At 30.9% G+C, this 24,524-nt stretch overlaps 2 protein-coding genes across 3 annotated transcripts in view; one reads left to right on the top strand and one right to left on the bottom strand.

Annotated features, from left to right (window-relative positions):
* Positions 1-4,469: 4,469 nt before the first annotated feature.
* LOC132745191 (neuroglobin-like) overlaps positions 4,470-24,524 on the top strand; it is a 123,268-nt gene continuing 103,213 nt past the window's right edge. The window contains exon 1 of one of the 2 annotated variants that reach the window (XM_060734028.1): positions 4,470-4,876. In XM_060734028.1, coding sequence (XP_060590011.1) covers positions 4,722-4,876 — 155 coding nt within the window. In that variant the 5' untranslated portion in view covers positions 4,470-4,721. Of the gene's footprint in view, positions 4,877-20,499; positions 20,954-24,524 lie in introns of those variants that run through there. The other variant, XM_060734029.1, reaches the window with a different exon arrangement.
* On the bottom strand, positions 17,029-18,885 carry LOC132745188 (uncharacterized). Its single transcript, XM_060734023.1, has 3 exons — positions 18,693-18,885; positions 18,097-18,216; positions 17,029-17,403 (listed from the first exon to the last, which is right to left on the bottom strand). The coding sequence occupies exons 1-3, from the start codon at positions 18,844-18,846 to the stop codon at positions 17,207-17,209; spliced, it is 471 nt and encodes a 156-aa protein (XP_060590006.1). The 5' UTR covers positions 18,847-18,885; the 3' UTR covers positions 17,029-17,206.

The raw sequence follows: 24,524 nt of genomic DNA, 5'->3' as shown, positions 1-24,524 counted from the left end.
ATATTTTATTCGTATGTGATTGTAATATAACATGACAAGACTCAGTTGAATACAATGTATTATCTGAAAACGGAAATAACAATTATCAAGATCTTGTCTTTTGTATCATATCTAAAAGAGATAGGTCAAACAATGGGTTGACAAATGTCCTGAACTTATGTTACTACTGTTCGACAAGTGTCATTGTCTTTTTTCTAAAGTAAGAGCTACTTGTTTCAAACAATGAATACATAAACCTTTATAACGCTTGTGGAACGTGATGACTTAAAACATAAATAGAAGTAAAAGCAGTTTTTCTGGTGCAAAAAATAGAAAGGAAAACAAAGGAAATTTTAAACACGGTATTTTATTTTCAGTTTGTGAAAGTAATTAAGTTGTAATACACCAGTTATTTTCCGCATGAAGTTTAATTGCTGAAATTTTGTCTGTACGGTCACAACTTTGATTTATCTAGCATCAGTAGTCAGGCAAATAATTAATTTAGTCGGAATTTATACACAATCATGATTGAATAAGATCAAGAGGAGACCATTTTCAAATTAGCATAGTATACATTCCTTGTATTTTATTACTCGGCACTTTATCATGTTGTTTGCTTAAATATTTATCGACCACAACGTAATGAAACAACAAAATTTCACGTTTTTTTATTAAAAATTTGAAAATAAATTTTAGAGCTTTATACCCTTTAACAACAGGAATTTAATTTAACCAAATAAAAACCATTCCAGAAGTTAATTGGTTTATGTGTATATATATATCATCGTATATGTTTATTTCTCACATTACTAATATGCGTGTCTCATTAAGATGTTAAATAATGTTTTAATTAATCTTGTTTAAGTTTCAGTTCGTTTTAAAAAAAATCAACATTTCAAGGCATCAGAATAGCACGTACATTCATGCATTATTCCCTTTTACCACAGCCGATGTACAGGTATAGGAGAGAGAGCATGGTCATGGCTATAATAACCGTATTTTCCAAACCCAAGGCAACGTCCCGAAGAGCTAAAATCACCCTAGTAGACAACAAACACTTTTTATAGATCCTAATTTTATAGAACTTCTCCGTGTTCAATTCACCATAATGTATGTGTACAGAGATTAGTAGAAACGCCTTATGGACATTTCGCTTTTTTCAAGCATTCGAGTGTCTTATTTGCACAATTTCTGTTTTCAGTTACGAAGACAGGTCTCGTAGATATGGAAATAAATTGTTGAATAATATATAAGTGCCATCTTTAATGTAAACGAAATTATGCCAATCTTGTGATAGGAAGCGTGAGAGATGTTGCACTTTTGCATTATCTATTATGTACAGACTTGATCAAACCGAGACTGCAATTTTCATATAAAATTGTTGTTTTCATTTAATTATTTCTGATGGATCTCCACTGCGCCAGTATAGATTATCTATATAGTAAGAAATGAACAAATGCTTATTATAAGTTTTTCAAAAAATGTATGTACAATATAAACTTACAAAAATATATATCAATACAGAATAGTAAAGGTACAAAAGACCGATGGTGACATTTCAACTTCTTGAATTCCCGGGTTTATCTTCACAAATTCACAATTTTAACTTAATGAATTCACGATTTCAACATACAGAATTCACGATTTCAACTTAATGAATTCCTATTTTCAACCATTTTACGAATTCACGATTTCAACTTCACAAATTCAATATTTCAACTTCACGAATTCAACTTCAGTAGTTCAGGTTTTCACGATTTCAACTTTTAGTTTAATTCATGTAGTTGAATCGTGAATTTGTGAAGTTGAACTCGCGAATTCGTGAAGTTGAAATCGTGAAGTTCAAAGCGTGACTTCACGAAGTTGAATTCGAATTTACGAAGTTGAATTCGTAAACTTGAAATCGTGAATTCATGAAGTTGAAATTGTGAATTCACGAAGATGAAATCGGGAATACATAAAGTTGAAATGTTCCAACCGGTCTTTTGTTTAAAGGTCATTTGATACATTGTACTGATGTCAACTTAACAATAGTTTTCACATTCCCTTTCATTTCCTTAAGACGACAGACTGTTTTATCAGACTGCATTGTTTCGCGATGACGTATTTCGTATTGAACTTTTCGTATTGAAGTGTGTCAAACCTAATGATGTAGTCAGTCAGCCTGCACCTATGTACTTTGATTAACGTAATAGTGAATGGTATTGTCACATTTATTGCAATGATGGCTAACTCATGTGATAATAAATACATAAAGGGAACAATGAGATATTTTGTTTATTACATGCCACATATAAACCTGAATCTGTTTCTCATAATTACTTGCCATACGTTCTCTCATTACGCCATAAAATGTCTGCAAGTGTGCATTAATATATTAATATCAGTTTAATTAAGACTTATTAAGACTTTTTCTTGTAAAATAATCTATAAAATGGATTCATTACATACACTTATTCTTGTTTTATATATGCATATAGTTTGCTATGCATTCTTTTTGTATTTGATGATCTAAGACCCAGCACGAAATTCGGTATTAAATTTTAAACGTAATCCGAACTAGTATATGTATGATACTGAAAAAAATGGTACTAATTTTTATTATCTACTAAAATCAGTTAATACAGATAATGTTATAACGTTTTCTCGGTGTAGTTCTATATATGAAAAGCGAGTATATCTATTCATCATCGTAGCCAAAGAAGTCAGTTGTAAATAATACTCGTATGTTTGATTTCTTTTGCCTGTTTAGTCTTTGCGTTGGATTGTTTGAAACATTAAAACATTAAAATTTACAAAAATCAGATGATATTTATGGGGTTTGCAAATTTGCTAATCATTGGCTCCATAAACAAGAATAACAAGTTAACATTAAAAAAGAAGCATTCGATCTTAATGGTCAATGAAGTGGCTTGCTAGTTTTAATGGTCAAATGAGTGACAGGTAGATGTTAATGACCAAATGAGTGACATGTTACACGTAAATGCACCTTATTGATCAGTTTTCAATGGTAGCCTGGTGTATTGATACCAAAAATGATATTCTTATTTGAATTGTAAAATAATTAACTCAATCAGGGCTGAACTGGTCGTCAAGAATTAATATACTTGTATATCATTTTAAACGATAAGATGAATGAACTTAACTGGTATCATTAAAGTATGTCAGGAAAATTTTGAAAGGTCATTTAGCATGGTGTTAGATCGGAATAATCAGTTAAAAGGCCATCACGTGTAAACTTTCATTTAGCGTAGGAAACAAAAGCATGCTAGAGCTAGACAAATCAATGTTTGGGCATGCATATATAGAAGTTCTGCGACAAAGTAGGTCAACAGTTCAAAGGACAGTTAATCAAGATACGATCTGTACTCTGTACGGTGTGACATTGTTGATGACAACATGTGTTATCCAAACTGACTTAAAATTCACTGATACTTTTGCTAAAAAAAGTTTTATTTAAAGTTATTCATTTCTGTCTAGAAAAACTGTAGAACAACAGCAAATGCTCAATATACTTAATGTAAGACTTGAGGTTTTTAGATTCAAAGAAAGAATCTATTCTGAACGTTTCGCGAAATCGTGAAATAAGGTGTATGAAAACGTATATTATGTATGCTGATACGTTTTGATAACCATACAAAACAGCCAAGGTACAGGAATATGAGTTATGCAAAATATATATAAAAGAGAAATGCACTAAATTTCGGTACAAAAAAAAATCATCTACGCATCATCTCATTCCATACATAATAAACGCGTTAGAAGTAGAACAATTTATACATAACTCCAGGTATAAGTCTATAATATTACTCATTTTCCTGAAAAAGATTAATATATATTTCATCATTTGTGGAGTATGATATAATTACATCATATTATCCGTAGAAATAAACTTAATAAAAATTATATGTATTTGCAGGTAGATATGTGAACAATAACTTGGCGTTCAGGCACAATACTAGCGATATTACAAATGTTCAAGATATATACACTTATATGATTAATATAAAAACTTTTATTTTTAACATTCTAACATTTCATATGGCATTTATAATGATCAGTTTTATAAACAATTTACGATATTAAATCGATAAAAATGATTTATTTATTCATTTATTCAGCATAATTGACATAAATAACAATCTTAATCAAAACCTTATTCTAATTTTTGTAAATGATTCCCTTTTATCTGAAAATTTGAAATATTCATAGAGATTAAGGTTATCACTGAAACAAAGACGTGTGCAACGTGTAAATTACTCACTGACGCTTATATATTCATTACCTACGAAGAATAGCAGGCATTTACGATAAATCTAAAATATATTACAGACATCCAGTATACACAAGTGTAAAGGGGATTGCATGTTGTCAATCAAGAAACAGAATTGTTATTGGGAGGTATTTGAAAGCAGACAACAGACGTTGAATATAATTTTGTTTCCTCTTAATGAAACTACTCAAATGAAGTACGTTATATACATGTATATCAAGGATGATGGTATATATCATTTTTAAACTGGTTTAAAGAAGTGCTTGATAGTACATTTTGTTTTCCGTTCACATATGTGAAACAAAACAAAAACATACTCAGGAAATACACAGCGTGAATTGTAAAGCAATTTTTATATGTGACTTGACTAGTTATTTCGAGCAGAAAGGAGGCATATTGATTTTTTAAAAGTCAAAGTTGCACTTTTATCCGATGATGTTGTTAAAGATTCAATTTATATTGTGAAACTATGGGAAATAAAATTGTAAGAAATAGTTTGGATAAACCTCGAAAGAGCAACCAACTGAATACATGTTTATCACCAGAGCAAATAGAACTTGTACAATCTTCATGGCAGGTAATACAGTCAGATTTGTCTGAACTTGGTCTCATTATTTTCATAAGGTAAGTTAAATATTAAATCAAAATAATTTAAAATTATGTCATTTAGATTTTATCATTATAAATCATAAACTCATAGTAACCCATATTTACATTAGAAAGAAATTAATGCAAAAATGAAAATAGAAAATATGAATGATTCTATATATATTTTTTGTCAGTTTATATGAATTTAATTTTTTTTAGTTATAATAGTTTGAAAACCTCTAAAGTAATGTAAAGTTAGTTTTACATGGAACATGTATTTAGTGTCGGTGAATGATCATATAACTCAAGTTTGAGAAAGTTATGTTTTATTGTACATAATGTATAAACCCTAAGCTGAAACAAACATGTTCATGCAGGTTACAGCACACACAATTTGATAGACCAATTCAATCTCATAAAGCGCATTTTATATTCTTTTTTCCGCCTTACATTGCAATTTCAGATGAATCGGTTTTTAATATATCTGTAAATGCAAAAGTTGCGTAAATATATATATTTTCGGATGGAGTAGAAGTGCGATGAAATAATTCCTTTGATTTAATACTTTGGCAAGCTCGGTTCTACAAATGAAAGTTATGAAATATGTTTTAGGTTTAATTATTTTGTCTAATTTAAGAATACAAGGAATCGCAACGAAAAAATATGGATAAGGGGACTATTTTCCATTCGAACTATTAATTTCACTATCAATTGAATAATATGTTTAGAACATGCACTTACCGATCTACTCGTACTTAATGAAGTGTTCCCGTTAATACTTACATCTTCATATAATTATAAGTTTGGTCCTTATATAACTATGTTAAACTCAGAATACGGAAAGACGTTCTTAAGATTGACAATAAGATACATCAAATAAAACCTTGAAGTTGTTTACTGTTTTACATATATAATTGAATCATTAATTGAGATCTTCTTCATCCGGCGAAATACTTTAATTATTGTTGAATAGAGAAGTTGACTGACAGTATATTTGGTGATGTTTGACAACTTATTTGAAACAATACATGACTATGGTAACACATGGAAATAAACCTTTTTATAAAATTATTCATATTGACCTTTATTATTCAATGATAAATTAAAAAAAAACGTAGCAGACATGAATGATGTGATTTTGATTATTATATTTACTCATAATAGTTTGAATAAGTAAATAGATTAAATGCATTACATGTAGTTTATGACGTTTTATTATGTGTTTAATGGCTTTGTCTGTCTTAAGCTACCTTAAAATTCCTTATTCATAAAAGACTTAAAAAATCCCAGTTTATTACTCTCTAATGTTAATGAGTTGGTTTACACTCAAGGGGTAGATACGCTAAAGAACCTATTTTTCGACCGTGACAAATTGAACAAATTAATGATACAATTTGAGGTGTAAGTGAATGTTTTGTGTATGTTTATGAGAATTTTTCTGTTTTAAATTAATTTCAAAATTTCGAACCCATAAAAGAATATACTAGAATATGTTATATTAATAAGTTGCTAAACATTCAAGTGTGACATAACAGGCACCTTTCTACATGAAATGGCGACTTGGCTTAATTGTTAGTGAGTCGGATAAGTAATCTAAGTGTTGCTGGCAGCGTTGTTCAGGCCCTGTTTGGGGCAACATGTTGTTTCTTTTAGCAAGGAACTTTACACTCAAAACTAACAAGAAAATGTATAATCTTATAGCTTCATAAGCAATCGAATTAAATAGATGCTTTATAAAAATGCACTATTTGTTTGCGATAGGTTTTGTATTTCAGAAAATTGTTTGAATGACAAAAACAAATGTTACTCTTCATTTAAATGTACGCAATGTTAAATTAAATTACAATTAGGGGACATACGTATAAGACTCGAATAAATGTCTTTTATGATTATATTGTTAATGTTTAAGAATAGAACAGCAATATACATATGATAAAATACGTAATATATAACACTGATTTCTAATGGAACTAGTAATACTAAAGACTCGCTGCATTATCTGATTTCTCCATAAGCGTGAAGTGGATTCAATAGAAATGTTGGTAATTGATAAAAAAAGAAGAAAAGAATAAATTAAAAACTTTGAAAAATATTCATCCGTATGACACGATTATTTTTGAATTGAACTAAACTGTCCCAGAAAGTTTCTTCGTAAAATCTTTTTGAATGACGTTTTAACACTTGACAAGAATTCTTATATATAAGACCCTTTTCTGTTTCTTTATTTATGATGAAGCAGGAGTTGTTTAAAAGAACACTCACATGCCATCACAATATCAAGTAGACCTGCTCTCTCTATATTTTAATCATATCTTTCTTTTTTCGATATTAATACGAGTACAATAACAAGAAATTCTTCAATATGAACTTTATAACATATTATTCGTTGTGAAATTGCACAGTAAGTTAATCAGGAGTTATCAAGATAGAAAGTATTTGTACATGACTTCAAAAAATAGAGAAAAACAGAATCCCTAAAGAAAGCCCAACACGGCAAAATTGAAAATGTTGCAGGCTCGGTTTGATTGAGCCTGTTCATGGACGGTACTGGAAAGTGCTAGTTACCGTCCACGCTCCCTAGCACCGGCTTAAGCAAAGCCATTGAATAATTTTCATTTCTTATACTTAAGAGATTTATCACCTATTTAATCATGACACAGCAAGATTTCGGCGCACATGAAAGTATATTTTGTACTTTTTGCACATCAAAATGAATGTAATATAATACATAAGATGATGTAAATTGTCTAACGCAAATATATTATCACTAACCATTTTTTTGTTTCAATTTGAGAGTATGGATATTAAGATAATTGTTGAAAATTCCAAAGTGTGGCAATGATTTCTTACGGTTTTAAAACATGGTTGAGTTGCATTGACTGCAATTATTATTATATTTTCTTTATTTTTAGTTTCTAAGTTAATGTGTCATTTTGATAAAACCCTCTTTTGTTCAAATCAGTCTTTAGAAAATAAGAATTAAAAGTAAAAAGAAGAAAATCATAGTATATGTATCAATGAGAAGGTGAATAATTAAATAAGTAAAAGTCTGTTATGCAAATCTATCATAAGTCGGATTTGCTTATCATAATGTCTAGGGCATTATTCGGAATTTCGCATCTCGCAATTAACGAAAAGTTTTGAATTCAGTTATTTGATATACTAGTATGTAGTATACATTTTATAATATATTACTTTTTACATTTAGTGTAACGCTCATTACAGTACATGTTTGACGATTATATAGAACACATGGCTATCTTTATTGATATCGTGTTTTTCACATTAAACAAACATGCACGATGAAACACATACGAACAAATTATGCTTGCGGTTTTTTATTTATCAAATTTATTGATGGAAAGTGATTTCCTAAAACTGAAGGATTATACCACCAAGGACGTTTTATATGATAAGCAACAACAGCTGTTTAAATTGTTTCATGTATATTATAGTTAAAAGATCTTGAAAATTTATTTCTATACTAAGCTGCAAGCCTAAAGTCAATAAGATTAGAAATTACAATGTATCCCATATAACTTATAAAATTATTCATTTTGTCTTTAAATATTTCTTTTATAATTTTAACCAATAAACGATCTCCAACCAGTTTAGTGCATTGACTGAAACACATTTAATATTTAATTCTTTAACGTGCAAAACATTATCCTGTACTCTTTGATTTTGTAGAGAAAATTAGAAAGACGACGTGTGTTAAGTACACGTCAATTAGTCTATAAAAAACTGTTTTAAAGCTTTATCAATCCCAAATTATCTGAATCTATTACTGAGTGAAAAGAAAATACAAAAAAAATTAAATGACGGATATGTGCCTGGTAGATTAGAAACGGAAATAGTTTTTCTCAGGTATATTGTCTAGTTCACTTTATTGACTAATATACAACATGTGAATGAATCAATTAATGAGACGTAATGTGCCAAGACGTAAATCCTGTTAGTATAATTGAGCCGTGTCATGACAAAACCAACATAATACATATTCGATGCCACTGAAATACATAAAAAGTGTGACGGGAATTTATATTGTTGACGTTTCCGTTTTTCTTTTTCTATTTTTGTAATCAGAGATATTCTGGCATTATTTACAATTATTTATCATCATGGGGTACAAAAATCGTCAGACAAATATATTTCAAAATAATTGAACACTTGCCTACATAGAAAAATTGATATTATCGTGTTTCATCCATAAACAAAAAAAGGAACAGATAAAAGGAAAATCATCAATAATATTGGATGATAATTTCAATGTCGGCCGGCTATTCTTCCTAAAGCCGAAACAAATTGAAAGAATTCATTTAATATTTTGCAAAAGATTATTAAAAGTTAGAACGAATACATGCTATGCATATGTATATGAATAATTGGGAAGGTAACATTGTATGTAAATATATACATGTATATGAGAATAATAAAATACTGGCTAAGAAAATATATTGAAAACAATGTACATGTGAAATAAAGCGATACATGATAGTAATTTGGGTCACAAATGTTGAAAAAAGTTTGAACGCTTACTGATTTTCACATGCTTTTGACCACGTAAATTTCATAGATAAGAATATGTTTTTGGTAGAGTTTAAAATATCTTTAACAGTCGCATTTTAGATGTTGTAAAACCAGACTGGTTTGCTTATTTAGAAAATAGTTCCAATATATTTTGGGGAGTTATCAATCGTACATATGAATATGGGAAATATTAAGATATCTTACCAAAGTGATAACATTCTATTTATGTAAGTTAAGAACTGTATACTCCTTAGAATTTAAATAGGTAGATTTATCAGAAAATCTATTCCCCGTACTGAACGATATTGTTTATGTTGTAATAATTTAGATAAAGAAGATGAATATCATTGTACATTGTTATGCAGCTTTTATTCAGAATTAAGAATGAAATACATAAAATATGTTAATAAATTTCTCAGTCCTTGTATGTCTAATGATAAAATTAAGCTCATACAATTACCACTATTCATCAAAAACGCACTTTCTGTAAGAAATTCATTACTAACCCTAAAAAGATAACTAGGAAACATAATCTGCCTCCTTATACATGATAATATGTTTTGAATTTCATGTATTAAAGTTCTAAAATTATTGTAAATTTAAGACTTTTCTCATTGTATAGTGGAAAAAGAAGAAGCTTTATTTTTTTACAAATAGCACACTACGAAATTGACAAAGCCATTGTAGCTCATAGTCACTTTTTTAGTAAATAAACATATGAATAAATATTGGCAATTAGTCAATGATATATTCGACAAAATGGTAAACAAAGTGACAGAGAACATCAATGTTAAATAGTCAATGTAAAATAGTACGATACATAATAGTGAACGATATAACACTGGACAAGTAAAAACTTTTAAAATCATTTGACTCGTGTTAACTTCCCCTGAATTTTAAAATTGCAACAACAATTATACATGACTGAAACTAAAAATTAAAAACACATAAAACATAAAACAAATCGTAAATATAATTGTGATCTATGCCGTAATTATTTACTGAATACTGACTTAGAACAGTTTCTTATATGATAATTGAGATAATTACAAAAAACTACCTATGTACAGCAATATTCTTTGTGAGACATATATTTTGCTAATAGTTGTTACTCTGCAGGGGTTAGATTTATTGTGAAGTATTTATTTGGGAAACGTTGATACTGCTATTATACAGAGGTAATTGCTGTACAGAAAGTTGCTCTCGACAGGTGGCACTGTAAGTGTAAATGTTATTTAGCATTTTCTTAAGTTGCGGCTTTAGAAGACGAATGTTTATATGTAATATGACGTCAAATATGAAATAAAAAATGATGACATGAAATTTTAAATTCTGTTCCACTTAAAAAATGTGTCTCGAAGGCAGTTCTGACGTTCCGTACATAAAATGCTGGTCGTATGTTTCAATTTGATTAAACCGGTTAATGGTGCACCAAACCTTTTAAAACATAATGAAAAGTAAATAGAACGTATTTGAAATGTTTTTCTATTGTGTTCGTTTGAATTATAAAGGATTTTTATATAGACTGAATTAAAAAAAAATAGCGTTTGAATTTTTATTGTCACCATGGTTCATTTCTGTACAATAGAGAACATATGGCTGAGTACTTCTTTATACCGTTTTAGTTCGTGTGAAAGATTATATATTTTTCCCTATTTACAATCACTAATATGGAAAGGAATACCAACTACCTTTAATATGTGCACGTACAACACACAATGACAATGAATAATTTCAAATGCTCTTTTAATGACGTTAAATGGACGTAATTGTTGTTAACATGATAGTTTTTTTGTTAGAAAGTCGACTGGCTCTTGTTACTGGGTCGGGTGGGGGTTGCGTTTATTGAACGCCGCCTTTCCTTGTTGATCTTGTTTATCATATTTTTTGTTTCCAGAATTTTATACTTCACAACAGCAGGTGTCAAGTGCCGTGTGGCAGCTGTAAAAAGCTGCCCCCGTACTTCACTTATGTGTTGTTATATTTTTCTGGTCCTTCGGGATCATTGATGCCAGCATTATGAAGTGTTGAGAATTGAGTACCGCTCAAGCCGGTGCTAGGGGGCGTGAGGGATGTTGCACGTATTCATTATCCCTCATGTACAGACTCAATCAAACCGAGTGTGCAATTCTCTTGTAATTTTGTTGTGATTAATGCTTCCAATGGAACATTTTTCCAGATTTTTCTACTTGAAAAAGTAATTATTCTATGTCCGCCATTAACATTTCGCAAAGTGTTTATTTGCTTTCGATGAGTAGGAATGAAATATAGCTATTAAAGAATAAACAAAATGAATGTAATAATAGTATTTTGTCAGGCCTTATATAAATTCTGCAAAATTAAAAGGTATTTTAAGTTAAGGGAAATGTTAGAAATGCCGTATTCAATGCACACGGAAATGAAAACAGAAAGATCCACAGCAAATAAAGCAGAAAGATAAATTAAATTCAGACTATGTATTGTATATTTTGCTGATAAGAATCAATAACAATGTTATATGTCTACTTAAATTCACTTTACAGTGTTGGTTACATGTAAAATAAAATATGTCGGAAAATGGTAATGTGTAAAATATCTCAGAGAGGTCTCAGAAACAAATAATTTTTTTCACTTTTTAGATTTAGAAATGCAAAAATTAGTTTTATTACATATAAATAATGGTTTCAGAACATATTTTGATTCTTCTCACTTGAAGAAAGAAGCATGGAATGTGACATTACTTGTCAAAAAGTAGCAAAATGTAAACAAATTAGTAATTAGACTTCCATCATGTCCATACAAAATACTAAATCACTATAAATGTAAGTATTGCCAAGATGCAATAAAAGCAAAACAGGGTTCAGGTATTTGTCAAATAAGTTTAGTTTGGTAGCTTCAAGAAGACACCAAAAATAAACAGCTTTTGAAAAAAAAGAATAAAAGCATTTTTTTGGGGTATCATATGACAAATTGCGTGTATATACCATTTGCTTTGAATTTCATTACATGCAATTATTATACACGTATAATGATATTTGTATTTACACCGCAGAATTCTGTCGAATTTGCAGACAAGTCACGATACATAAAGATGAATATCATCTTAAACATATTTCATCAATTTATCTTGAAGGGACACACATATGTGTCGCCACAATTGCATGCAACAATAAACAAGTAATAAATCTGATGAACATAGAGGGACGTCGCCTTTTGGAAGATCAGCAGGATAAGCACTGGAGTTTAAACCGGTTAACGGTGCACAAAACATCATTCTTAGCCCCACCATGTTCCTTTTAAACGAAACAATGTAAATAACAAGAAATTCCCGCCAAACGTAGTTCTAAAAGTTGTTATTGTTACAAAAGATGAAATAAGTTAAACACAGAAATGAACATGTTAACAAAAATAAAAAGTAAACCGAAGGACCACATGTCTTAAAGGACTACGATGTAGCAAGACAATCATCAATACGGGATATAAGACAAAAATAGAAGGACGAGAGTAATAAATGTACATTACTCTTACAAACTTTGAAAGCATTTGACACGTGCTTACTTCCCTTGCATTTTAAAATTGATAAATATCTTAATAACAACAATTATACATAACTGTAACTAGAAAAACAAATTAAACTGTGATCTATACCGTAAATTTTATGTTTTGAACACTGTCTTAGAGCAGTTTCATTTAATGTTTTGAACACTTTAGAGCAGTAAAAAAACTACCTATGTATAGCAATATTCTTTGCGAGACATATATGTTGATAGTTGCTTGCAGAGGTAAGATTTATTGTGAAGGGTTTACTTGTGAAACGTTGATACTGCTATTATAAAGAGGTAATTGCTTTACAGAAGGCTGCTCTCGACAGGTGGCACTGTAAGTGTAAATGTTATTTAGCATTTTCTTATTTCTTTTTTTTTTTTTTTTTTTCTGGTTTAACTACTTATTTTGTAATTTCAATGATTAAAACAAAACTCTTTAATATTACTTTTTATTCTTATGTGTTTCGAACTATCTCTTATTACCAAACATAGAGCAGTGTATAGTGCATTATCACGAAATAGATGTGTACGTGGCTTAAGAAAAGGAATGTTTATATGTAATATGACGTCAAATATGAAATGGAAAAAAATAAGGACATGAAATTTTAAATTCTTTTCCACTTAAAAAGTGTGTCTGGAAAGCAGTTCTGACGGTCCGTACGAGGATGCATCAATAAATTCGTAGATTAATTCAATAGCGGGGAAATGATTAAATTCAAGTATCTAAAATAATGACTACTTCTCAAAGTAACGTCCAATACACGATTTGCACTTGTCCCATCTCTCGACCTATGACTCGAACACGTGTTGTAGCCCGTCACGTCACATCTCCCACAGCTGTCTATCCACGGCACACCTCAGGTCCTCTCTTGTCTCAAATTTCGTACCTCGAAAACTGTTTTTCGGCCAAAAACCGTATGATTTCAAATTGACTTCCGCTAAAATTAACAGTTAAGAAATGAATATAGACAGAATTTTCATTGGTCATTTTAACATTAATAGCCTGTTCGATTGATACTTCAGAAGAGCTTCCGTTTTAGGTAGAGGTCTCTTTGATTGCGCGATGGCAAGAAGTGTTGGAAAGATATAAATCAGAATAAAACTAAAAAAAAACACAATAATGATATTTTCTAGATGTTTTAACAGCTTTTCAATAATATATGAAATTAAATATGACATATCGCCTTTTTGATACTTTTGCGTTCGATTGGGTTTCTCTCCTAAGCCGTTCTAGTCATTATATTCTCTTCTCGAACCGGGCATAAGACGATTGAAACGAACGTTCGACTAATTTACAGTTGCAAACTTCTCCGTGGAATTAGTGTACAGTATCTACTTAATCTTTGTTTTATTATAAATTCCAATTCAAATCTAATTCCATTTTGATTAAAATCAAATAATTTAAGTAATATTGTTTTAATCTAAGATGAAAATTAATGGGGAAAAACATTGCTAGTAAAAATGAACTGAAATAAAACTATTGAGGACGTAAAAAATGTTCTGTTTGCGGTTAGCATGGTTAGTAGTAGCTTATCCTATGCAAGTTAACAAAGTTTCACTTCGACCAAGTATCTTTTTAAAGATAATTCTTGTTTATAGTTGGAAACAGCCAGAAGTCACAAATTGCTAGGTTCGGGCTGAAGGGTGGGTGCGGTAACAGTTCGACGTCGAGTTTTTCTAGTAGGGCTGTGCATTGCCATTTTTCTGTCACAATACATATCACGATACTTGTTTTTTCCAAACGATGCGATTCACGATATGTATTGCATACTTTGAAGAAATGCGATGCATATTGCGATTCTTATTTTGCGAATCGATACGTATCACGATACTGACTTATATAAAAGTTTGGTCATTTGTTTACAGCATAATTACGAATATAATATAAAACTATTACAATAACAAAACAATAAACTCTTCAACTTGGTGTTAAAACTTGGTTTCCGATTTTGATCTTTCAACACTTTACTTTTCTGATTACTTACGGATCAGAGGTATTTTTAATTATACCAAAACAGCAAATTGATATCTACAATTTAGTCCACTTCTGTAAATATGACAGTTTAACAATATGACAGTCTTACAATATACCACTTAAGATTTTTCTTGTGAAAATAAACATAGTAACAAGTGATTTACAATTAGGTCAAAAACTGTGAAAATAACAGTTTATCAGTTTTACTCTCAGTTTGCTCGAAAGATGTGTGCTCAACCCAAGAATATTTTATTTTAAGTTTGCAAATTTTGCAAACACTCTACAACCGGTCTTCCGTATTATACAACGGTGTCTGTTGGTTCCCAAAAAAAACCCACAGTGTTCCCGAACTCGTGAATTATATGACAAGGGAGGATTAAGTATAGTTTCCCCATGTAAATAAATTTACAGTCTACATGTTTTCTGTTTTTTTGTTTTTTTTTACGGGAAAATGACGTCAACCGTGAAGAAAGTATAAATACGTGACGAATATCACATTGGCATATTGTCATCATCACTATTTTAATTCTAAATTTACAAATTCATGTTTGCATGTTTTATTTTCTTGAAAACGTATACATCTCTAATTATATTATTTATTATAAACAAGTTCAAAGAACACCAGCCATTTATTTATATGAAATTAATAAAACTAAATGAATGCGGACATGGTCTACACTTAACAGGAAACGAAATGACAACGATATGATAAAAGTCGCGCTTGTTTATCATTTTCATCCGAGCTATTTTTCTTTCTTCAGTTTTTCAAAAAAAAATATGCTTGTCTTTATTTCCTGGAAGATATCTTTAGTGTATTGCGATAATTTCCCGCTATATCGATACACTAGAAGGTGAAATATGTATTGCATCGCGATATATTGGAATTTGTAATATCATATCGATGCATACATTGAGGACATGTCAGATCGCGATGCATCAATGAATCGTTACACCTCTATTTTCTAGTGTATCCATGACAACGTGGCTTGAATGGCTCGGCGCGTTGTCGTGATAAGTAGATGTGGGCGCATTCTCCTTATTGCCGCCATGAGTTCCATTCTAAGTTATGTTTCATAAAAATTCGAAGTGTTTTAGCACTACACCGTATGTATCACAGAATTTAATGACCATAACCTTCCCGGCTGACATGGAAATTATCGTTTTTGTAGGGGAAGGCGAGGAAGGACGCTTCCAGACAGAACTCTGACGTTTGCTTTCCGGTTCAAAAAAGTAAATCCACGTTTCATCACATGTTATCACTCGATTAAGCAAGTAATTGCCTTCTTCACGATACCTCCTGTCGGACTGCTGACACATTTTCACTCTTACCCCCATCTGCTCCGACGTCAAGAAACGAGGCACCCATCTTACTGAAACGCGGCGCATTCCTAATCTATCGGTCATAATGCCCTGAGCTGTACCATATGAAATAGCGAACTTATCAGCTACGTGCTCCACACTTACTCGTCTACCTCGGAGTATGTACTCTTGAATGGCAGCCACTGTTCTTCATTTGCCTTTCTAATAAGTGATGACGTCAACGTTGTGTACATAGTACGATTCAATTTGAAATAATCTGTTTCCAAAACATTTATAAAGTTTCATTTTAAACGGACCAATAGTTTTGACGCTATTGAATTTGTTTACGAATTTATTGATGCACCCTCGTATATTTAATGCTGGCCGTATGTTTCAATTTGATTAAAGTAATATAATTCTTATTTTTATGGCTGTCAAGTTTAGTTATATGAGCCGTGTCACGACAAAACCAACATAATGGGTTTGCGACCAGCATGGATCCAGACCAGCCTGCGCATCCGCGCAGTCTGATCAGGATCCATGTTGTTCGATTACAAACCCTATAACAAGTAGAGAAACTGATAGCGCAGGCTGGTCTGGATCAATGCTGGTCGCAAACCCATTATATTGGTTTTGTCATGACAAGGCTCATATAAGGAATATATTTTAAATGATTTGCTATTATAATGGTTGTTAATCAATAATTGATGATGAAAAATGATAAAATATAAAAACTTCTTTAAGTATAAAAGAATAATACAATATAAAAACCACCTAAAGCATACAAAGACTGCCCCACTAGTCATAAATGACTAGTCGTTTATTGACTTTTTGGTAAAATACAAAATTAAACACAGTCATGGCAAATGTCAAGTAACTTTAATTTCTACCAGTACACAGACCGATTTCACTTTAATGGACTTAATGTTACTTTAACTAGAAGAACATTTGGTCTTGTACTCCATGTGTTGTATTTTTACGATTTCTGTGTAATTTTCACATCATTTTATTACAGGATATGAATAGTAAACACATGTTTCAAAACAAGTATTTCTTTGCAGCTGCTAGAAACGCTGAAACAGTGAAAGACATCAGAGCTTGCATCTTTACATTTTCGGCTCTATTGCAGTACTGACTGGTACAATGACACCACAATGCACCACGTGAATCCTTCTCGCATCCATCTTCCTTGGTAATACCACATCTTCGAAAAACGCTCTTACCTTCAGTGATATCTTTAATATAATAACACATTTAGCAATTATTGTAATTTGTGCCCCTTTTATTTAGACAAATATCAAAAAAGCTGTAGTAAGATTCGTTGAAAGAAAATGTTAAACGCAGTAATAGCATTCCTATAAATCAAATTAGATTGTAAATAAAACAACTTATATTATAAACGGTTAGCCGCATGACTTGTAAGAATGTGATTGCCAAATAAGAACTTTAGCTACTTTAAGAATGATATAAAGTTTTTAGCAATTTTATTTAAACTATTCAGCCAGCTTTTATTATCAATATATTACGTAAAAAAATAAACCTTTCTAATCGAACTTGGTGAATTTGAATTAAATGAGTTCTTGAATGTCATGTAGTGGAAAAAGCAAGAAGAAAAAACAACAACAAAATGTGTCGATAAACATATTGATCATGTATATTTACGTGCATTAATCAAAATGTAACTTCATTCATATAATACAATACATACATACATAATCATTTTTTAAAAATTAAACGCAAAAAAAATGAATATATTTTTTAAATTACAAATTTAAATTCAAATAATGTAACTAAGCAAAACTAAGCAAATAAATAAAAGAATAAATAAAAAAAATAAATAAAACAAACAAACTAAACTAAATAAATAAATAAATAAATAGAATAAAAATGAAAAAAAAATGAAATAAAAAAAACATAAAAACGTCTACCATGTAGATAATGCGTTAAACATGAATGTTTGCACATCACTCTTTCAGCTGTTGTAGGATCAAAAGGATCGGTGCAGTTGAAACATTTGAAACATCCAAGTTTTCCACTGCTTGAATCATCTGTAATGGAAAATAATGGCACTGCATCATTATTGTAAATATCACTTAGAATGTACAAAAAAAACACAATAAATCCCCCAAAAAACAAAAAACAAAACAAAAAAAAACAAACAAACAACAACAAACAAACAACAAAACTCTGTCCACTGCAAAATAAGAGCAGTTAACGATGTCATTCCGTATCAATTTTGATCATGTGACTGCGTTAAGGTCAAAGAAAGTTCTAACCTTTTGTAAAACGTCATGCACGAGATTCATAAACCTCAATTTTGCAAATTCGCGTAGTTTGTACGACGCATGCTAGAAAATGTTTTTAAAATGAAATAAAGATTTGACACAAATTATTTTGTTACTTGTCCAGAGAATTCGGTTCATGGAAATGACAGGACATCTTAATATTCTCTCCTCATTATAAATGTTATCAGAAAAATTGAGAAAAAAACAACATCAAAATAGAATGATGAAATACTACTTACCATCATAATAGTCATAATAAAACTGGTTTGTGTCGTTAACGTCATCATACGTATACGACGTAGTATCATATGTGTCATTGTTATAATCATACACGTATTGTCCAAGAACGCAATATCCAACACTATACAACATACACAGTAATTTCAAAACCATGATGCTTCTCTTCCACAAGCGCGCACAATGATACAATATTTTTTTGTTCAGATTCTCTAGTTATGGTACTATACATGATTCAAGAGGTTATTTCCGGGAAATTAAATATTAACGCACACTTTAAAAAATTCTTTTTAACGACACGCAAAGGATGACCAAAAATAACTTATGCTTATTCAGTAAATGTTATATAGATACAAGATAAAAGTATAATGAATCATAGGAACCCGGCACAGTGTTGGGATAGTGTAAAAAAAAAATAATTTTAGAAAAAAATATATAGTTTATCTGTAATACATGTATATAGATATTATATATAAACTATATTTTTTTCTTCTAGAACTACTTTTTTACACTATCCGGGTCCCTTTGTAATGAATTAGAAGATTTCCAGTATATTATACAAAACATTAGAATAAAAAATAAAAGTCATCGAAAAAATACAAAAACAAATTGGTCACTATGGTCTATCCGGCGCACATCGTAGCCCATTTCATGACCTTGTTGAAGTCGCACTTTTTTCAGACGCCATTTACTAAAAAGACGACATGTGTACCACACGACTTTCTGTTGATTTTTATTCATATTAATTTTCTCAATGAAAGACATTTAAATAAATTTTATATTATTTGCAATATATATCACTAACAGAGAGTAAAATATAGGCACCCTTTCACCTTTTTATTAAAGATTTTTTTTAAAATTGTGTTTATAGGTGCTTGGTTAATCATATTTTAAACCTAACTAATGTCAGTTTACAATAACGTCATTCTTGCGCCTGTTTGAATATGTTGCATACTTAGGACGACGTCATTATGCTGCTTACGAACTGTCATAGACTTTTCTTATATACATTTTATCACACTCCAGAAATCTGAGACACTGTATTGAAAGGTGAAGTGTGGCGGCATGGCCAAGTGGTTAACGCGTTGCACTAGTAATCTAATGATCGCTAGCCGCATGAGTTAAAACCCCGAGATATTCACCGATACCTCCATGTAACTTGTAAATGTTTTATAGACAAACGGTTATTTCATTTTGTTAGTTGATTTGAAAATACTAATATTGAAGCTGTTACCCATTATCACATATCCGATGCTTCTATTGGTTTGTATTTTAATACCTGTAAATTTTAAGCTCCACTATTCGAAGAAAACGGACGGCTATTGTACTCACCCATGTTTTGGTGTCAGTCAGACTTTTGGTAAGATTTTTTCCGTGCAAGCTTGCATCTTCAAATTTATTGAAAGGAATGGGTTTTAACTTTAAACTTTACGCGCTTATTTTAGTGCATAATAGGAGGTCACTGTTCAAGGATCATAACTGTAACATGACAGAATTATGGCAATTTTTGAAATTAGAAAATTCAACATTATCCAGTTTTATTTTCAAAAACACTGAGAAGGAGTGAAGCACGCTGTCCTACCAATAACTCTTGTTTCCATTATTTTCATTGATGATATGTTTTTATGAAGTTATTTATCAAATGGAGATGCCGATTATTCAGTACATGTACTTTTTTTGATCTCGGCTCATTAAAAAGAGCATAGTAAGATAATAGTTACACCTTATTGTACAAATTTCGTTTTAAGAAACAGACATTGATGATATGCTCAATTAATATCGCAGGCATGAAGTATACAAGATTTGTAAAAGAAATCAGGAAACAGATTTGTTATTGTAAGGTATTGGAAAGCAGACAACAGGCGTGTTTTACACATTTATCTAAGTGAAACTACTCAAGTGAAAGTATGTTATATCTATTATGAAGTGAATGTAAAAAACTGGATGTTTCAAATTCTGAGAAGGAATATTACATGCATTATTGTAATAAAATATTCATTGAGATAATCAGGTCTTTAAATCATGATTTAGATAATAAGATGCTGTTTCTACTTAATAGTGTTAATTTCCAAGTCAAGTTTGTTTCCTTCACTTAAAATAGTGAAACTATGGGAAATAAAATTGTGAGAAATAGTTTGGATAAATCCCGAAAGAGCAACCAGCTGAACACATGTTTATCACCAGAGCAAATAGAACTTGTACAATCTTCATGGCAGCTAATTCGGTCAGATTTGCCCGAACTTGGTCTCATTATTTTCATAAGGTAAGTTTTATATTTGCGTATATGTAAAAAAACTTTTCAACAACGCCTCAAATGTCATCTTAGATATGTGGCATTTACATTTTCATTCTTTTGTAAATATAAATATTTGTAAATATTGGTTTTAAAGAACTATTTGCATTGCGTTTAAGCTTTATAGCAATAAATCGTCAAATACAGATTGAAATACAAAACATTGTAATCTAATTTTGCAGAACAGGTAGAAAATCTTTAGGATGAAATAATAATGTAAGTGCAGTGTTATAACATTAAAGCATCCTTCCACTTTTAAATATGTTATTTTTACATAAATTGTTTAATTTAAGTGTCATATCTATAGAACTGAGGTGGAAAATAAAATTTCCCGACGATTAAATAGATTAGCAATAAAGGGAAACCCTCTATACCTCTCGTCAACCGGCCCGCTCTCTATATTTAAATTAGTAAAGCGGACGACGATTCGTTTCCCGATCTTCTATTTTTAGAAACGAATGTATTTTACTCGTTATAAATAGCTCCCGGGAAGCTGTCTTAAAGTGATATCATGCCTTTTTCAAAGATACAATTACTGAAATACTTAGTTTGAAATAACATAGAATTGTTCATGAAACAGAAAATAAAACTGAATGCCGCTTTAAGCTATTTACAAAAAGTCGTTTATATAGGGCCATAAATTATAACCTGTCAACAATCTTTATAATGATTTTATAATACAGCATGCATCATTTTTAGAGAAAAAGTAAGATTTCTTCATTTATTGACAGCAGCCGTGTATATTATTATAGTATTAGTTATAAAGATTGTTGACAGGCTATATGGCCCTATATAAATGGCTGTTTGTAAATATATCCCGAGCCGCTAGGCGAGGGTTATATTGCAAACTGCCGTTTATATTATATGTTAATAAATAAGTGTTTTGATATTGGCCCTGTTATTTGCCCGAGGGCAGTCGTATTGGCCCAAGGACCAATATCAAATCATTTATTTATTGACAATTTTATTAAATAACTACATGTACTTATAATATTTTACATTTCATCCTCGGATATTTCTTCTTATTTTAATTCTAACATATTTTAATTTTAACAAAGAACAACTGTAAAAATTACTACATTTTATCAGTTTGTATGGAAAACCTACATTTTGTAACTTATATTGTACAAGTACAACAAAATGTCAGACTGTGACTGTTTAGAAACTGAGAATATTTTGTTTCATTTATGCAACCTGTCGGCGTCTACACATAGACCGAGTTAAAACAAAATGGCTGCCACTTCCCAGTTTCTTGCAGATATCTATATCATTTTTTGGCCCTGCTTTATTAGACAATCAAATTACTTCAAATGCGGGCTTTATATCTATATCACTTTTTGGCCCGGGGCCGAAAAAGTGATATTGACATTGGCCCTGTTTTAAGGAAGACCATCGTGTTATTGAACGTTGCAGGTGCTTTTTTATAGGACTAATAACGTATAGTTATTTAATAAACGGTCATATTAACGGCTATTAGCAATATAACCCTTTCCTATCGACTCGGGATATATTAACATAACATATTTATGTATATGAGCCATACAACATGTCAAAACTCTTTATAACTTATAATCTTCACAGCTGCTGTCAATTTATTAAGACATCTCACTTTTGTCTATGAAAAAAAAAAAAAAAAAAAAAAAAAAGATGCTTACTGTATTATAAATTCGTTATAAATATTTTGGGCAGCGGCTCCGGTTATATTTCCAAACAACCGTATATATAGGGACATTTAACCAAATAAAATCAATATATCTTTATAACTTATAACATAAACAGATTTACAATATTGATAATAATTGAAGGTCTTTATATTTTGCTTGAAGTGGTTGCTCGAAGTCTGCTCCCTCAACCTATCGGCCACGGAGGTATCTTAATAAGAATGATAACAATGCCTGTTCATATATATTTTCGTAACAGCAATATTTAGTTAAACATAATTTGACAAATTATATTCTTTTCTGTATCGCGATGACGTCAAAAACATATTGAAAATCAATTCGTCTGCATAACTCGGGTCTATTAGGTCTTTTTAGAAGTATAAAGCACATTTTAGATATATACCAAGTTTTAAATATATACCTATATGATTCATATAGACTGAGTGACTTTATTTTATTATGTTATTAAGGAAATGACGTCGTTATGATTCGAAGATATGTAAAAAAAAAACCGTCTTGGAATGGATTGTATTGTGTTCACATCCGTGCCCAATTTATCATTATTGTATGTTTGAATGACGTCAGCGTTTATGAATGTGTTGTATACTTAGGATGACGTCATTACACTGCTTACGGATTTGCGCCGTTTCGTCAAAATATTTGTTAACTGATATGGATCAAATCTGTGTCATAAGTGTATGTGAGATATTATTTCGGTATTGTATGAAAAGAAAACATTATAAGAACTGAAAATATAAATAAAAAATGTTGTTTTTATTGTTGCTTTAAAAGGCCTTGTAAACTATATAATCGAGGGAGAAAACATAACAGCCGCATATAAAAGTAGTCCCTACCCAGTGTTTATTTGCAGTTTAACACCAGTCCTTTCGTCTTTGTCTATAGTGACAAAATCACGAGGAAAGTTAGAATTTTAAATACAGACCATGGGTTATACGCACCGAAGTTATAACTGGGCTTCCCACACGTAAACATGACTGACTGAGTGTATATATGGAATGAACAATTCGAATTGTTATTCCTTTTAACATGATCAAACAACGCCTTTTCGATAAATATCTACAATCTTGGTACTCCGAAAAAAATAACTCCAGTCGTTTGAAATATTATTGTAAATTCAAATATAATTTCGTGTTAGAAAAACATTTGAGTTTCACAACGGAAAATAGATATAGAATCGCAATGTCAAGATTTAGAGTTTCCGCTAATGAGTTATTTGTCGAAACCGGAAGATTTCATAACATTCCTAGTGAAAAAAGAATCTGCAAATCGTGTCATAGGGGACAATCGGAAACAGAATTTCATTCCGCTTTGTCAAGATTTAAGAATTAAATATCTAAAACCGTACTATCATCATTGGCCATCAATCATTACATTTGAAAAGATAACGTCCGATACTTCTAAAAAGAATATTTGTAACCTTGCTAATTACTTATATTTCGCAAATAAGAAACGTATGGTGGCTGATTTGGAGCGCTTTTGTGCGTCGTGTTAGCGCTAGCGACAATAGGACAAAGCGTCGAACGGCGCATTGTCAGACTTTCGTCTTGTCGTCCTGTCGCTAACGATGTACGCCAAACGGCGCGTTGTCGTGCGGCGTGTTGTCGCGATGTAACATTGTCGCTCGGTTCAAATCGAAGGATTGGCTTACAAGCCAAGCGACAGGGCGACATCGCGACAACGCGCCGCTAGCGATAGGACGACAAGACGATAACGATATTGGTTGCGTTGTCGCTATCGACAACGCAACGCGCAATGTATCAAATCAGCCACCATAGAAACGTCATCAGCACACTATGTACAAAAATATTATGTGGTTATTTCCATATACCTGTATACCAGCATACTCAAGTATTTATATT

Source organism: Ruditapes philippinarum, unplaced genomic scaffold, assembly GCF_026571515.1.
Source record: "Ruditapes philippinarum isolate M1 unplaced genomic scaffold, ASM2657151v2 ctg2199_1_1_1_1, whole genome shotgun sequence".
Taxonomy (NCBI): Eukaryota; Metazoa; Mollusca; class Bivalvia; order Venerida; family Veneridae; genus Ruditapes; species Ruditapes philippinarum.
The sequence above is the reverse complement of the archived record's forward strand: the minus strand, read 5'-3'. Positions and strand labels throughout refer to the sequence as shown.

Excerpts from the sequence above, each read along its gene's own strand:
- LOC132745188 (XM_060734023.1), bottom strand. The coding sequence starts at position 18,846 with ATGGTTTTGAAATTACTGTGTATGTTGTATAGTGTTGGATATTGCGTT. Across the intron at positions 18,217-18,692 it reads TTATTATGACTATTATGATG|ATGATTCAAGCAGTGGAAAA; the intron begins GTAAGTAGTATT and ends TTTCCATTACAG. Across the intron at positions 17,404-18,096 it reads TTTAACGCATTATCTACATG|ATATCACTGAAGGTAAGAGC; the intron begins GTAGACGTTTTT and ends ATTATATTAAAG.